This window comes from Neoarius graeffei, chromosome 12 (assembly GCF_027579695.1).
Source record: "Neoarius graeffei isolate fNeoGra1 chromosome 12, fNeoGra1.pri, whole genome shotgun sequence".
NCBI lineage: Eukaryota > Metazoa > Chordata > Actinopteri > Siluriformes > Ariidae > Neoarius > Neoarius graeffei.
The window spans coordinates 68,747,517-68,765,486 of record NC_083580.1 but is presented as its reverse complement, the minus strand read 5'-3'; the positions used below and the strand labels follow the sequence as shown (position 1 = coordinate 68,765,486).

Genomic DNA, 17,970 nt, shown 5'->3' with positions numbered 1-17,970 from the left:
ATTGTGAGGGAAGTTGATTTCAGAAAGCAAGCACTCCTTGATGAAATTGCCAGAGTACAAGTTTGCTAATAATCAAGAGCATAACTCTGGTAAAATTTCCCCAAATTAAACATTTCAATATGCGTATAACTGTCATATAACAAAGCCTTTTACCAAGTTTGGTGAAATTCCTCCACAAATTGGGAGAGGAGTTGATTTCAGAAGAACGTACACCCTCATGAAATCGTCAAAGTACAACTTATTTAACGAAGGGTCAAAACTCTGGGAAAATTTTCACAAACGAAATTAAATCGCAATCTGCGTATTACCGTCATATAACAAGGCCTTTTGCCAAGCTTCGAGAAATTCGTCCAAAAATTGTGACAGGAGTTGATGTCAGAACACAAGCACACCTTCATGAAAATGTGAAAGTACAAGGTTGTTCATCAAGGGCTGTAACTCTGGTAAAATGCAACCGAATTGAACAAAACTGTGTACTACCGACATAATACCTTTTACCAGGTTTGGTGAAATTCCTCCAACAACAGAGAGAGGAGTTGATTTCAGAAAGAAAACACTCATGAAATTGTCAAAGTATAATTTTGTTAATTAAGGGCTATAACTCTGGTAAAATGTGACCCAATTTAACAAAATTACAATCTGTGCATCATCGACATATAACAAAGAATCCTGCCAAGTTTTGTGAAATTCCTCCAAAAATTGTGAGAGGAGTTGATTTCAGAAAGTGAGCACCCTTCCCAGGATGGACATCACGACATAATCCCCCATCGGACCTTTCGGCCAGTGGGGGATAATCACTTACATGGTTAATAATAATAATTATTATTATTATTTCTAACTTACACTACCATTCAAAAGTTTGGGGTCACTTTGAAATGTCCTTATTTTTGAAAGAAAAGCACTGTTCTTTTCAATGAAGATCACTTTAAACTAATCAGAAATCCACTCTATACATTGCTAATGTGCTAAATGAGTATTCTAGCTGCAAATGTCTGGTTTTTGGTGCAATATCTCCATAGGTGTATAGAGGCCCATTTCCAGCAACTATTGGCCCTTTTCCACTACCCTTTTTCGGCTCACTTCAGCCCGACACGGCTCGCGTTTCGACTACCTTAGAGCAGCACGACTCAGCTCGCTTCAGCCCTACTCAGCACCCAAAACTCGCACCGTTTTGGAGTGGGGCTGAAGCGAGCCAAACCGAGCCGAGTGGGGCTAGGGGCGTGAGGAGACACTCCCTTGTGCACTGATTGGTGAGGAGGAGTGTCCTCACATGCCCACACACGCCCCGCGAGCACGCTGGGATCTGTAAACACCGTAAACCCGGAAGAATAATAATTACGAATTACGAGAATTTCTGAAGCCTTATGCGCCTCGCCTCATCTATACGCTCTTGCCAGTATCTGTTGGCGTTGTCGGTGACAACAAGCCACAGCACCAAGACCAGCAACACTAACGACTCCATGTCCTCCATGTTTATTGTTTACTATCCGGGTCGTGAGACTACCGCTTAAAAGCTCACTGATGTCACTGTTTGCGCCGCCTAACGACATCACGTGACGTCCACCCACTTTCGCTAACTCCACCCAATGTGTCCACCCACTTCCAGCCAGCACGGTTCAGCGCGGTTGTAGACAAAATGCAACTCCAACAGCCCCACTCAGCTCGACTCAGCACGGCACGGCTCAGCCCGGCTCAGCCGCGTTGGTAGTGGAAAAGCGGCATAACACTCCAGTGTTCTAATGGTACAATGTGTTTGCTCATTGCCTCAGAAGGCTAATGGATGATTAGAAAACCCTTGTACAATCATGTTAGCACAGCTGAAAACAGTTGAGCTCTTTAGAGAAGCTATAAAACTGACCTTCCTTTGAGCAGATTGAGTTTCTGGAGCATCACATTTGTGGGGTCGATTAAATGCTCAAAATGGCCAGAAAAATGTCTTGACTATATTTTCTATTCATTTTACAACTTATGGTGGTAAATAAAAGTGTGACTTTTCATGGAAAACACAAAATTGTCTGGGTGACCCCAAACTTTTGAACGGTAGTGTACATGAAGTAAAAAGATCCGTATAAAAATTAAGACGTTTCTGTAGCTGCTTGTGATTAAATAAAGGTTAAAATGTAAGCAGGGTTTTATTGGTATTAATTGTTAAAAAGACCATCCTCACCGAAACCTGGTTCAGTCCAAACAGGGAATGCTGGGAGCTGCAGCGCACTGGAGGGGTCGAGTTCACCTTTCTGAACACCGTCATCTCCACACCAACACCACTTCCCCTGATGAACACACATACCAGCAGAACTGCTTATCTTCATCAGTGGCTGAAATCCCCAAAGACTAAAGCCCTAATAAGGGCATAAATAATAAAAGCTGCCATTAAAAAAAAAAAGTCATTAACAAGGGCAGATTCTCATAGCGCTACATAACCAACAGTACTTTAGTTCTTTACCAGACAAGTCTCTGTGCATGTTTTTACTTTAGAAACGACAAGATTGTAGAATGAACAGATTAATATAAACCTTGTACCGGACACGGCTGCTGTTACAGAAAATTACTCAACACCTTCTGACCAATAAGGATTGAGAATTCAGCAGCGCTGTGGTCTAAAGAATTAAAAGCCTCACAGTTTACAAACTAATATTGGGCAGCTCCAGATGTGTACCTGTGTTGGCTGCTATCATGAGCTCCGGAGCCTTCATCACCTTCCTCCACTCTCTGAGGGTCTGTGGTCAGCGAGGCCTGCCTTTTCTCCACAATCTCTCCAAGGTCAAACATCGCATGCAGGCGAAAGTTCACCACCTTTATAACAGTGAAGACGACGGCCACCACGGCGCAGTACGCCCCGGCTACTACTACAGTGGGTGGCAGTGCCTGGAGAATATATGAGGAAAAACAGATCAAAAGAATAAAATTTAAATGAAGTCATGCCATTTTCCAATCCTTACACTCGTGGAAAGGTTATACTCATGAGCGGAGTCGTTAAATAAGCACGGTTGTGATCAAAAAAATTTTTTAATGAAATTTGTTCCTCTGATAAACTTTTCAGATTGTCATACGACACAAACACTACAAGCTTAAAAAAAAAAAAGCAGAACAAAAAGACTAATTTGAGAAACTAGTCATGACGTTGTGATTACCATAAACTTTATGATGTAGAAATGTATTTCCGACTAGTTTGTGGGGACTCGATTCATGTTCCTCCACGTCCTATTTTCAATGCATGTGTGCGTTCACACTTAAGGAAACGTGCAGTGCACAATGAGTACCCGGATGGTTGGCATGTAACAATACACCCGATTCATGATTCAATTTTCCTACAATAATTCTGAAAAAACAATTTATAAAATGTTGTAGACAAATATAATAGCTTGTGCACTAAAATATTCCTTTTATTAAAAGTGGAGAAAAAAAAATAGTCCTTTTCTTTATAAACTTTTATGAACATTTACTACCTCCTTCTCTTATTTAGTGTTCCAACAGTCTGTAAAGAGGGCTCCGATTTCTTGTTAAAGATATTTGTACAATCAAATAGCACAACTCTTCCCATTTTAGTTTTTGTCGTGCAACATTAGCGCTGTGTTACTTCCGCCTCACATGAAGTCAAGTACGTTTCTGCTATTGCAAGGTATTGGCTAACTTTTTTTTTGAGCACTCACCAAACTTGTTGAACACTCACCACATGTATCAGGGTTTATGAATAAGAGTTTATCCATAATTACCAAATTCTGACCCACATTGGTGTACTGTACCTGGCCCCTCCCCCGGGAATATTTCTTAAAATGCCAAGTATTTATCCTGCTGGGACACCTGAGAGGGGGCCCAATAATGGACTTTACAGGCCCGCGATACACGCAAAGTAGCGCTGGGCCACTTCCTAGAAAATTTCTGGATCTGCCAGTGAGTCCATTTAAAAAGCTCTCTGATGCATGGATTCTGTAGACTTCAATGTCATTTGATAGCACGGTGTTCATTCTTAATCATTTTTTCCATTCTCATCTCATTATCTCTAGCCACTTTATCCTGTCCTACAGGGTCGCAGGTAAGCTGGAGCCTATCCCAGCTGACTACGGGTGAAAGGCGGGGTACACCCTGGACAAGTCACCAGGTCATCACAGGGCTGACACATAGACACAGACAACCATTCACACTCACATTCACACCTACGGTCAATTTAGAGTCACCAGTTAACCTAACCTGCATGTCTTTGGACTGTGGGGGAAACCGGAGCACCCGGAGGAAACCCACGCGGACACGGGGAGAACATGCAAACTCCGCACAGAAAGGCCCTCGCCGGCCACTGGGCTCGAACCCGGACCTTCTTGTTATGAGGCGACAGCGCCAACCACTACACCACCGTGCCGCCCTTAATCATTTTTTAATTACTCAAATAAATTAATTGATTAAAAACTGGCTCCAATACTTGTTTTACACATCTTGACATTTGTTTATCCAATAAGAAGCAGTGGTAGCCTTTATTTGTCACATGCACACTCAAGCACAGTGAAATTCATCCTCTGCGTTTAACCCATCTGAAGCAGTGAGCGCGCGCGTGCACGCACGCACACAGCAGTGAGCAGCCCCACTACAGCGCCTGGGGGTTAGGTACCTTGCTCAAGGACACTTCAGCCCAAGGGCACCCCATATTAACCTAACCGCGTGTCTTTGGACTGTGGGGGAAACCGGAGCACCCAGAGGAAACCCATGCAGACACAGGGAGAACATGCAAACTCCACACAGAAAGGCCCCCTGTCGGCCGCTGGGCTCGAACCCAGAACCTTCTTGCTGTGAGGCGACAGTGCTAACTACTACACCACTGTGTGCCCATATATTTCCATTCATAATTTTGTTATTTCTCATCATTTTCTGTGTAGACTTGCCCTTTTGTTTTGACAGGACTGGCACACTGACACATTGACCTTGTATGTTGAAAATCTTCAGGACAGGGGTCCCAGATAGGATTATGTATGTATAAATAAATAAATGGGGGTCTACCATGCTAAACTCATGCTTAAATCATGATTTATATACCTACTAACTTATCTGTACCTTCCACATAATGGTTGGGGCCCCAAAAAAAGGATATCTGGCAAGTGCGAGTGTTGATTTTCTATATAATTTGGTCAAATAAAAACGATCTCTCCCCACAGGCAGCCCCAGCTGAATGTGCCCAAAGTTGACACTCGCCGATTCCCGTCATTTCCGGTTTCGTTTTGCAATGGCAGCCCCCAACATGTGCAAGGAAGGTGTTTTTGTTGAATATTTCTTGAATTTTACATTTATACTGGGTAGGAACGCATCGTTTTGACCACACTCACCAAGAAAGGTGAGTCTGGGGCGATCTTTACTCGCCATTAGATTTCACAGCTCGCCAACTACACGCTGCTATTGTACATTTTTTCAGAGGAAACCCACGCAGACACGGGGAGAACATGCAAGCTCCACATAGAAAGGCCCCCGTCGGACTTCAGGTTCGAACCTGGAACCTTCTTGCTGTGAGGCAACAGTGCTAACCACTGCACCACTAGCGGTAAATACCGCTTTGAAAAACTAAGCCCATGTTTACATTAGACCGTATCAGCGGATCATCAGATTAACGTTTTTAAAACGATTAGCGTGCACACAGCAACACCAATACACGGATACGCTCGGCTCCGCAGGCATCCTGCGCTCCAAATCACTCCGCCCTGAACAGCGAGTGCCCTCTGGAGGGTGCGCACTCCGGCCCTGCGCAGCTCACAGAGCGCGCGAGTGAAGTGCACAACCAGTGATTCGGGACTGAGCCGCTGTGTGTGAGATCCCAGCGCATATCACTTACCACTTGCAAGTGGAAGGATGGCAAGCCTAAAGACAATCATAACTACACAATGGGCAGTATTTGCATCAGTATTTGCAGTATTTTCATACTTTTATACTCTTTAATGAAAGGTGATACAAGGCGGAAGTCCGTGCCGTTTTTCAGCAGTCGTGTCACATGACCAACGCCAGCGAATCAGGGAGGTGGATGTCACAGTGACGTTGTCCAATGACGACGCCAGCTAGAGCTCAGCACAGCGTATCCGCGTATTCTCAATGTTTACACAGCACCGGAGCTGACACGATCTGGATTGAATACGTGGACCCTGGCGGATTCCCGTTTCCCGGCGGTTTAATGTAAACGGACAGTGCATCCGCGAAGAAAACGAGACAGATACGGTCTAACGTAAACTTGGCCTAAGATTATTCAGCCTGATAATAATAATAATAGCTATTCATTTTTATTTCATCGATTCAAACAGTCATACATTTGTGTCACGATTTACTGTCATAGTGAAAAGCAGTGACTGAAAGAACGAGATCGCGGATACAAGCGGTCGAAATGAGTTTTCTCCGCAGGGTGGCTTAGAGACAGGGTGAGAAGCTTGGTCATTCAGGAGGGACTCGGAGGAGAACTGCTGCTCCTCCACATTGAAAGGAGTCAGTTGAGGTGGTTCGGGCACCTTGTCAGGATGCCCCCTGGACATGCCCCACCGGGAGGAGACTCCAGGGCAAACCCAGGACACGCTGGAGAGATTACATCTCTCGGCTGGCCTGGGAATGCCTCGGTATTCCCCTGGAAGAGCTGGTGGAGGTGGCCAAGGAGAGGGAAGTCTAGGCTGCTCTGCTTAGGCTGCTACCCCTGTGACCCGGATAAGCGGCAGAAAATGGATGGATGGATGGATGGATGGATGGATGGATGGATGGATGGATGGATGGATGGATGGATGGATTTGTCGTCACACAATACATCAAATCATCTGATAGGCATGTAACACAACTTCAAAAGGTTAAGTATGAAACCCTGGCTACATCGTGAACATCTTGGCCATATAGCAGAAAGAGAGGAACCAACAACGTATTTTCAGCCAATTTCCAGGTCACGTGAAACAGGGAGCATTTTAAGAGGTGAAAACAGGTTATTTTCGATAATCAAATGTTGCGACCTGTCATTTCCAGGAAGTGCATAACCTGCCGTATTTGATGTGAGACGACACTATCCTACTGACATTCACGCAAGTGCGTGCACACTGTAGTAGATGAAAGTATACAAACCGAAGTACCCAAATTGAGACACGACACGTGTTGGTTTTGCTTCCAGTCTTTAAATATCCATACTCAGATTTGACGAGTTTACATAAGGAAGTTGGGAAATCGACAAATACACCACATCATCTCATCTCATTATCTCTAGCCGCTTTATCCTGTCCTACAGGGTCGCAGGCAAGCTGGAGCCCATCCCAGCTGACTACGGGCGAAAGGCGGGGTACACCCTGGACAAGTCGCCAGGTCATCACAGGGCCGACACATAGACACAGACAACCATTCACACTCACATTCACACCTACGCTCAATTTAGAGTCACCAGTTAATAGGGCTGTAACGATACACCCAACTCACGATTCGATTCGTATCGCGATTTTTGACCCACAATTCGATACGCCCATGATTTTTTTAAAAATGTTTTTTTAAAGTAGTAAATTTGACTTATTAACATTTACTTACTTACATTAACTATTTAATAACAAATAATTCAGACCACTGCAGAGAATGAGTAATATGTATGCAAAAATGAACAAATGTATATCCAAAGATTGTTTTATTTCTCAAAATAATACTGTTGAGCCGGAAGCTCTGTTTTTTTCGGTTCTGAAAAAGTCATTTTTCCAAATCGTGTAAATCCGTTAAGATTTTTTTTTTTGGGGGGGGTGGCTCTCTCACTGTCTCACTCTCATAGGGCCAATGATTTTCTGTGATCGCGGAAAACAGATGGAAATGACGGAATTTTTATGATGAAACATTGCTCGCGTGTCAAAATGTAACTGCCGCAGAAGGCTTCCGCCCAAGCAGACATGCCTTCAGTGTTGCCAGATATTGCTAACGTTTTCCACCCCAAAATATGTTCAAAACCAGCCAAAAACCACCTAAACCTGCCCAATCTGGCAACACTGCATGCCTTTCCGGTCAAGTGATTGTGATTGGCTTGTGGCACACCTAGCCAGCCAATGAGCTGCTTGTTTACAGATTCGCTCCCCGCGTCGCAACCAGAATGGCGACCGCTTAAAAGAAATGAATGCATGGCGACCGCTTAAAAGAAATGAATGCTCTGCCAGTGGCAAGTGTGGACGTTGCGTGACTCGCAGAAGATTGTCGCAGGTCGGCGAAAAAACGACTTACTAATAGATATAAAAAAATAAAAGTAATTTAAGTAAGTTTAAAATGTAATTTAAATAAAAAGTATTCATAAATTGAAGTTTGGAAGCGCCTCTGTTTTTGGGCTAAGGAGAAGTTTGAAAGGGTGTACCGCGATTCTGCCTTCTTGTATCGCGATACGGATCATGGCTCTGCGTATCGCGATTTCAATACGCATATCATTACAGCCCTACCGGTTAACCTAACCTGCATGTCTTTGGACTGTGGGGGAAACCGGAGCACCCACGGTTTCCACACAGAAAGGCCCTCGCCGGCCACGGGGCTCAAACCCGGACCTTCTTGCTGTGAGGCGACAGCGCTAACCACTACACCACCGTCCCGCCCACACCACATCATGTTCGACTTTTTCAAAATCAAAATCAAGGCATCCCAAGAACCTTGAAATCACAACACTGTTGTATTAAATAACCATTTCAACACTTATTTTTTTAAACAATATTTGAGAGTCAATACATGAAGTAAAACCATGTGACCGCCAATGCAATTCTTGATTTTCAACTACAAGATGTTTACATTTAAATATTACGATGCAAATAAACAAAACGACTGGTTCTGGTGTCTGACTTTTTGTGTAGCGCACCGACACTAAATCACGAGTGTTTTTAGAGACCGACTCATGACTCATCACAGAAATATGACTGGTATTTGACAGGATGGTGACTGAGGCTGTACTTGGTCAGTCATGAACAGCAGAGCATTACAACAAAACGCTTGTGATGACGCTGGAAATGGCAAACGAGTACAGAACAGCAGTCTGTGTTTAACAAGATGAGCTGCTTTTGTTGCTTATCGTAGAAATCCATGGCAATATGGAGCATATAGTCATGAAAATTGCCTGTTAAGACATTATAGCAAAAACTCTGGATAGCAAAAATAGTACACGAGCAGTATCAGGAGTTATCACTGCCAATCTTCATATACTCTGTGTATAAGGAAGTGAAGCCATATTTTTGTACCATGAGACACTGGCATAAGGTCACGGACCAATATTTTAATTTAAATACAAGACAGCAGGTTGCGTTTAATGTGAACTCATCAGAGCTGTGATTAACCATCACTTTAATAACTGAATAATCTGGTGCATATATTTTAATTCCTGTATCAGTGATGAAAATTTCTGTGCTGTCAAAGTGTGTAAAGAAAGTACAGACTGGTTGGGTTTTTTTCCCTTGCATAAATAAGAAAAAGCAGGCAGAGCGACATTATACTTAGTTTTGCAAACACAAAACTCATGAAGTTAATTTAGTAATTAGCATTCCACGCAACCGGCCCGGACTTGTGCCAAAACATCCTGACAAGTCAGACCTTTAGCTTTCTCTGGTATGTTTATTTATTCGCTAAATATGACCAAGAATCACATTTTCACAAGATGAGGCTGTTTGACTGATGCTGTAAACAAGCAAACAACCTCATTTCCCCACCACAGGTTCAAAAAAAAAAAAAAAAAAAAAACACATTTTGTCCAATGCAGTGAACCGATCAGATTGCAACCTTCAAGGGGCGTCGTGGCTCAGGTGGATAAGGCGCCATACCATAAATCCGGGGACCCGGGTTTGATTCCGGCCCGAGGTCATTTCCCGATCCCTCCCCGTCTCTCTCTCCCGCTCATTTCCTGTCTCTACACTGTCCTATCCAATAAAGGTGAAAAAAGCCCCAAAAAAAAAAAGATTGCAACCTTCAAGATTCTGAAGCTTGTGGCCAGAAAAGTGCACAAGTCAGATATGAGTAAAGCACCGGTGGCGGAGAGAAACCAAAATATAAATACGCTGACGTTTGACTGTTGCCAATTCTGAAAAATTAGCAATGCAGATTTTATTTTGTATTTGATGTGCTGTTTACTGAAAAGGTGCTGACTGCCAAGTCATCTGAAATTTTCACTTTTTTTTTTTAATAAATACTGTGCATGGCATTTTCCTATGTCTCGCAAGAACAATACCGTGCGGATGAGATGTGATCATTTTGATGTACTGAGGGCCGCTTTTCTCCGTTTTGGTACCAAGTATCCTACCTCTTGAGGTAAACAGTACGGCCCTACGGAAACAGCTGAACGCGAGGCGCTTGAACTTACTAGCATAACTATGGAACTGCGTCACACTGAGGTGGGGTTTACATTAGACCGTATCAGTGGATCATCAGATTAACGTTTTTAAAACGATTAGCGTGCACACAGCAACACCAATACACGATTCGTGTGCACACAGCAACGCCAATACACGGATACGCTCGGCTCCGCAGGCATCCTGCGCTCCAAATCACTCCACCCTGAACAGCGAGTGCCCTCTGGAGGGTGCGCACTCCGGCCCTGCGCAGCTCACAGAGCGCGCGAGTGAAGCACACGAGCAGTGATTCGGGACTGAGCCGCTGTGTGTGTGATCCCAGCGCATATCACTTACCACTTGCAAGTGGAAGGATGGCAAGCCTAAAGACAATCATAACTACACAATGGGTAGTATTTGCATCAGTATTTGCAGTATTTTCACACTTTTATACTCTTTAATGAAAGGTGATGCAAGGCGGAAGTCCGCGCCGTTTTTCAGCAGTCGCGTCACATGACCAACGCCAGCGAATCAGGAAGGTGGATGTCACAGTGACGTTGTCCAATGACGACGCCAGCTAGAGCTCAGCACAGCGTATCCGCGTATTCTCAATGTTTACACAGCACCGGACCAGACACGATCTGGATTGAATACGTGGACCCTGGCGGATTCACGTTTCCCGGCGTTTTAATGTAAACGGACAGTGCATCCGCGAAGAAAACGAGACAGATACGGTCTAATGTAAACTTGGCCTGAGATGGCGACTCGCGGAAAACATCGTGACTCTGCATCGACCTGAGTTTTGAGTCACAGGGATGTAATTTGTGGTTGACATTCGCAAACAGATCCATGAAAAGACGAATACATCTTTTCTCCGTTATTGCTTGTGTGTTCTCGTTGTGTTCTCTGTAAAATAAAACATTAGGTGTATAACGCCACGCTCGCTACTGTGGAGTGGAGCCCATGCGTTCTAAGGCTAAGATAGCTAAGAGAAGAATGATTTAGTTATCTGTCCAGAAAAATGACGTTATCCAACCTTGCTCAATCTTGTAGTTGCGCTCACTAGGCAGGCTTTCCTTTCCCGCTGGCGGAAGAGTAGAGTCCGCCATGTTTGCCCACGCCAACTTGTTTTGGTCAAAAGTAGGTCACACACACACCTCATAGTGGTCACATGATATTGTTGCTCACTTTCTTCGGCGATCTCCGGAATCATAAAGCGCGGGACGCTTTTTATCTTGGCAAAACATTTACACACAGGATACACTGTGTGTGTGTAGCGAAACACCTTGAAACTCCAACAGCAATAAAAATAGAACATTCTGCCCAGAATTCAACTTTGCAGTCAGAACCTTTAACCACCAGCAGAAGTGTCAAACACTACGTTCAGACCGCAACCTGAAACGACCCATATCCGATTTGTTGTGAAATCCGATTTTTTTTGTTAGGCCGCTCACATTACCAATTATATGAGACTTGTATGCGATCTCCAATATGAACGGAAAACGACCCAAAAGTGTCCCGCATGCGCAAATTGACACGTAATAAGCACATCTCGTAAACAAAAAAAAAAGCGCACTCTTCAAGTTTAATGATTTTCTTTTTTTTTGTTTGTTTAATTATCTGGTTAGTGTTAAAGTGTGAGGTCTCGTGTGTGTTTTTGTTTCTGAACTGAAATGAAAACGTGTAGCCTGGTAACGAGGGTTGACTCCTAAATGTCTCTCTAATTTCTATATAAGTGCACTACATGTTACTAGGAAGTAATGGAGTTTTAAACTCTATATAGTGCACTCGAGCTTCAGTAGGCAGTCATTTGGGACGCGGCCGCTGTATTACCAAACTCTTAATTCAGGCTTAATAATTTGCACATATTTATTTCGTCATATTAATAAACTTTTTCTACATTTTTATAAATATTTATTTAGATTGTTTATAGCCAGCTGAATTCTGCAACTTCTCTCAGCGCTGGCTCAAGGTGCAGAAACACCAGTGCAGTTTGCTATGGAGATGAGGCGAGACCTGGCGATGTGGTACAGGATGGTTTAAGTTACAAATTAGTTATAGAAACTGTTTTATTTAATCAGGCTAACAGATAAACATCCAGGTCCCTACCAAATCCACCATTAGCTTGATCAATTCTATAAAAGTCTATTTAAATTCTGAAAACTGTACAAATGTTGTTTTCCACCAAAGAGGCGGGATTAGCCAACGCAGAATAGTGACGTTTGTCTCTTGTTGATGACGTGTAGGTCGCATGAATGCGACCTGTCCGGTCAGACTGCAGTCGCATGTGAAAATATCGGATATGCATCGGATTTAGGACCACATATCCAAGCGGCCTGGGTCGCATGTGAAAAAAATCGGATCTGTGTCGTTCAGATTGTCAATAACAAATCGGATACAGGTCGCATATGGGCAAAAAAAAAATCGGATATGGGTCGTTTCAGGGTGCAGTCTGAACGTAGTCTTATATTGTACGCACACACAGGGCTCTGTTCCTGGTATAATGTAATACAATGGTGAAGCCGTTCAGGGAAACAGCAGTGCCCGTACACCACATCGTGCTGTGAGCAAAACTGTTAAAGCAGTTTTAAAGAACACATGCACGCGCACAAACGCAGACTGACCGAGTTCGCTTGCAAGTTGCAACATCCAGACGGTTTGCTGAAATAACAGGAAGCCAAATGGAGCAGTCAGACAGAAAGCAGGAAAAAGTTGTGTCATTTCACACCAAGCTCACATGAGCATTAACATGCCGGCGTTAATTCATGACCCTGAACAGCACAAACGACAGAAAACACAAAGTACTCTATTCTCTTCCACGCATGGGGGAAAAAAAAACCACACATCGCCATAGAAAGAATTTGATGGCAGGAACGAAACCGGAATCAAAAATGCAAAATGTAACACAGGTAGTCACTTAAAAACTAAAAGCACAGCACAATGCAGTATCTACAAAGAGCAGTAAATCAATGACGCATTTAAAAATGAAAGCCCAGAAAGGGGGGAAAAAAAAAAAAACCTGCTTAGCGAATGAAATACAAACATTTGACTTTAAGCTTTATGACATTTAACAGAAGGAAATGACTTGATTTTTTTTTTTAATGTGGAGCAATTTCACCGTTTAATAATGAAGCCAGTTAAATTCAGTTCCGAGACTAATGGCGTATTCACACCTACGTTGTTTGGTCCAAACAACGACCAAACGAACCAAATTTCCCTTGGTCCGGACCTTTTGGGTTGGTCTGAATACAAATCACCGAACTCTGGTCCGGACCAAACAAGCGGACCGAGACCGAGCTGCAAGGTCGGACTCAGTCCGGACCAAAGGAACCCTGGTGCGGATCTTTTGGAGGTGTGAAAGCAGACCGGACCTAATCCGACAGTTTTGCTTTTTTGTACCTCGGGAGCTTCCGTCGTTTGTCGAGCATTATGGGAAACAGAGTCTTGACACTCCACCGCAAAGTGCAAACACTGTTTCGGTTGTCAAGGGAACCTTACAACAGTCGTTCAGTCATTCAGACCAGTGGTAGGCTAGACTACAGAGTACAAAAAATGAGTAGGGGGCAAACGTGGGCCGAGGAAGAAACGCGTACCCTTGTGGATATATGGGCAGATGTCCACATATCTGAGCTTTTGGAGAGAACACACAAAAATGCCGACGTGTTTGCTGTATTCAGTGAGAAAATGAAGGAGAAGGGGTTCACGCGCTCCCCAGAACAATGTCGGCTAAAAGTGAAGAAACTCCGTCAGACCTACATTAAAATCAGGGACATTCTTTCAAAAAGTGACAGTACTAGCGACGCAAAAAAGAAATTCATCTATTGCGTGAAGAGCCAGAACTGTCACAACATGATGTGCGCTCATCAGCGCTATCCTCCGTAGCCGCCTTGCCCTTTGTCGTCGTCGTTGATAAATTACTTGTACAACAGCATAGTAATCACACAATTGTGAAAACAGTAAAAACTGGAAAAAACATATAGCTTTGATGACATTAAAAAGAATAACAGCACGGAAAGCCTCCATGACTACTTTTGAACTTAACACTTTGAGCGTGTGTCGTCTCTGACCAACAGCTGAACGACCTCAGGGCGCGTGGCTTTGTTGACAGATTTTGGTCCGCTTACTAAAATGTACAGTGTGAAAGCGAACCGCACCAAAATGAAAAAAAAAAAAAAAAAAAAAACATTCGGTTCAGACCAAAGCAAGTGAACTATCGAACTATCCTGGTCTGACTACACCCTTAATGATGGGATGTCTGTGATTTAGTACTGTTTAGATGAAGCAGTAGAGATAAGGTTGGATTATAAATCCAAATTTCTAGTAGCATTTCGATTTGTAATTTTAAATGGAGGTTGCTATTATAAGAGGGTATTATCATTAGATTAGTCCTGGAGGAGAAAGTCAGTAGAGGAACAAGATGTCAAGTTGTTACTCACACTGTTTTCCATTATATTACTGGAGGGGTAGCAAAACGCCAAATGATGTATTTGAGATTCTCGTTTATATGCCTCATTCAGGCTTTCGTCTAAACGGGGGAACAGGGGCGCTGCGCCCTCTTACTCTCGGCGTGCGCCCCCTTACCGACTCCGTGAAAACATCCCAGCAACACCACGTGACAATGTGTCTGATCATCAAATACGTTATAATTGCTCCAAAAATATTCCAATCATAGTAGACACACCGCCAGACGGTGCAAAAACAATCCGAATTGGCGTTCTCCAGACTGAGGCGCCATGATGTTTAGTTGTCGCGGCTGCTCTCGCGAGATTTGACATGGGTTACATACAAGGTCAGCTGACTTGTAGAGCGAGATTTCTCGAGACTGAATGACCTTTCACCCACCGGTGTGGGAGCTTTTGACAGAAGTAGTTCGCGAGTTGTTTTTGTTGACACTTGGGCATTTAAAGATGTCATCCCGCGGTACGAAACGGAAGAAAGCCAAAGACTGCCCGGGGCAGAAGAAGATTACTTCTTTCTTTTTCAATGTTGACAGACAATTTGTTACAATTTCCCTCTCAGATAGCCTCAGAATGTCCCATTGGAGCATTTTTCAAAGCAACCAGCACCATCTCCCCCCCCCGCCATGGTGAGCGCCCTCATACTAAATTTTTCTAGAAAAAACCCTGTCATTGATTTGTTAATTAATAATTAACTATTAAAAAAACCTTTCCTGCAACCCTAATTACTCGTAGTCTATTCTAGAAAACGTCATCACTCACGACATGTTCAGATTAAGGAACACCAGATTTATCATCTTCGCTTAATCAGAGCGCAGGGTCTAGATTGTACTCACAGTGCAACATCATTATGAAACGTAACTGCAAGGAACGTTCACATAGCGGCTCATCAACAAGCCATTCCCCCCCAAACGGAAATACTTTCCACTCATCTCATCTCATCTCATTATCTCTAGCCGCTTTATCCTTCTACAGGGTCGCAGGCAAGCTGGAGCCTATCCCAGCTGACTACGGGCGAAAGGCGGGGTACACCCTGGACAAGTCGCCAGGTCATCACAGGGCCGACACATAGACACAGACAACCATTCACACTCACATTCACACCTACGGTCAATTTAGAGTCACCAGTTAACCTAACCTGCATGTCTTTGGACTGTGGGGGAAACCGGAGCACCCGGAGGAAACCCACGCGGACACGGGGAAAACATGCAAACTCCACACAGAAAGGCCCTCGCCAGCCCCGGGGCTCGAACCCAGGACCTTCTTGCTGTGAGGCGACAGCGCTAACCACTACACCACCGTGCCGCCCCTACTTTCCACTAAATATTACAAATTTCAATGCTTTCTTTGACAAACATTCCTGACGAAAAAGATAAGATAATCCTGGACCTTACCGTACACACCACTCACCATGTACAGAAGAAAGGGGAAGGCAAGAAGGAATATCCAGAGGTAGAGGTGGAAGCAGTTGGAGAAGGTGCTCTGATGGGGGTCGACATACCAGCCTCCGGTCAGCGAAGCCCACACCCCCTGGCGCAAAATCTGTAGTGCTTGAGAGCCCATCTTTCAGCGCTGCCTTCTTCTCCTCCTCCACGTAGCTCAAATCCCTCCTTCCTTAAAGTCTCTGCTTTAACATTTCCATTGGCGACGACTGCTCAACGTTCATCGGCTGACTTCTCAAAGTAGGCTCCCCTGACAAATCTCATTGACTGAGGGTCAGGTCAACGATGCGCCGATTCCTGATCACATGCTTCTCACATGTTTTGACCTTTGACAGCGTTCTTTGAAAGATGACCACATCAACACGGTGCTCAGATAGAGCTGTAAAGACTTTGGTTTCTTTACAGCTGTCTCAAAAAAAAAAAAAAATTAGAAGAAATACAAAAGTGAAGGAGAACTCGCTGGCCTGTGTGTGTGTGTGTGTGTGTGTGTGTGTGTGTGTGAAATTAAATCAACAAATTATAATGATGAGGACATCTCTTGAACCTAAATACAGAACTAAGCCAGCTTTAAGGACAGGATTTTGCTTATATTGTTTACATTTTTTTTTCCAGAGATATGAAAATACAAGAGCAGGAATATTTATAGAGGTTTAAGACTAGTGTGTTCTAGAGACACTGCTTCTCCAGATCATAATCCTGAGATCTCCAGCATCCAGAATAAAGCAGGAACGGACCTGGTGCATTTTGTAAAAGATATGTAACATTAAACACGCAGTGATGATAAACTTATTAAACGTTATTCATTCCAGCTGGTTATTTTTATTTAGCTGAACACCTCACTGGATTGAGGCACCAGGTTTAGGCCTGAACAACATTAGCCACCGTTTCATCACTTCACTCCAGCTCAGCTAATCCAAACTCACTGAACTCCACGACTAACAACTTTTCACCCCAAGAACAACCCAAATTAACTTAATTTAATTTAATTACCCGGGTCTGAATTAATGCTAGCAAACACAAACAGAGCGAGCTAGTCACTACAGCAGTGTATTCATTTAGCATTGCTAGCTAGGCCACTTTCTCATAAACGGGGTTTAATTTCTACACCGCACCAAGACACTACAGCACTAAACTCACACACACATCCAGTAAGAACAAAACAACCTCGAGATTAAATAAACAGACATTATCCTCTTCTTCATTAGCACTCCTGTTTCAGGGGCTAGCCACTGAACGTGCCTGCTGCTATCAGTATTTCCTCGGCTAGCTAGCTAAACAGCTTTCTGGCTGCTCATTGTATCCCATGGAGCTCGCCAGGTTACCCTTCGAGTCAGTCAAATTATCTCCGTGGGGAAATTAAGATTTCTGCTCATTTGCTGCTCGTTACAGCGGCCATTTTTTGGCACGTCCTCTCCGTCAAGGCGTTCTATAATTCCTTAAAAAAAAAAAAAACTCGTCTTTGAACCTGCTAACTTCCACTGTCGAATTTGTCCATTCACACAGGTAGCAAACACCCACTTACCGGAAGTGAACAATACTTAGAAATGATTGGCTGAGTCACCGATCCGTCTTGTTGCATCCAAGCGCTGATTGGTTGCTAGAGTTCGCGTACGCTCGGCAACCTGCTTCGAGTTTCAACCGTGTGGTGTTGCCAGATCCTCGATATAGCTGCGTTTGGCATAAATCTGAAGAAAGAAATCCTGCTCACTCCTGGACTTCAGGAATAAAGGTCGAATTAGAAAAAAAAAAAAACTTTTAATTTTATTTTTTATTTATTTTTAGAGTTGAGTTGAAGATTTTTATTTAAATTTG

General features: G+C 43.6%; 1 protein-coding gene across 1 annotated transcript in view; it reads right to left on the bottom strand.

The window, feature by feature from the left end:
- The window catches only part of LOC132895560 (pecanex-like protein 3), an 85,284-nt gene extending 67,652 nt beyond the window's left edge, over positions 1 to 17,632 (bottom strand). The window contains exons 1-3 of the mRNA XM_060936299.1: positions 16,127 to 17,632; positions 2,660 to 2,868; positions 2,168 to 2,273 (exon numbers count right to left, since the gene is read on the bottom strand). Coding sequence (XP_060792282.1) covers positions 2,168 to 2,273; positions 2,660 to 2,868; positions 16,127 to 16,279 — 468 coding nt within the window. The 5' untranslated portion in view covers positions 16,280 to 17,632. The remainder of the gene's footprint in view (positions 1 to 2,167; positions 2,274 to 2,659; positions 2,869 to 16,126) is intronic.
- Positions 17,633 to 17,970: the final 338 nt, after the last annotated feature.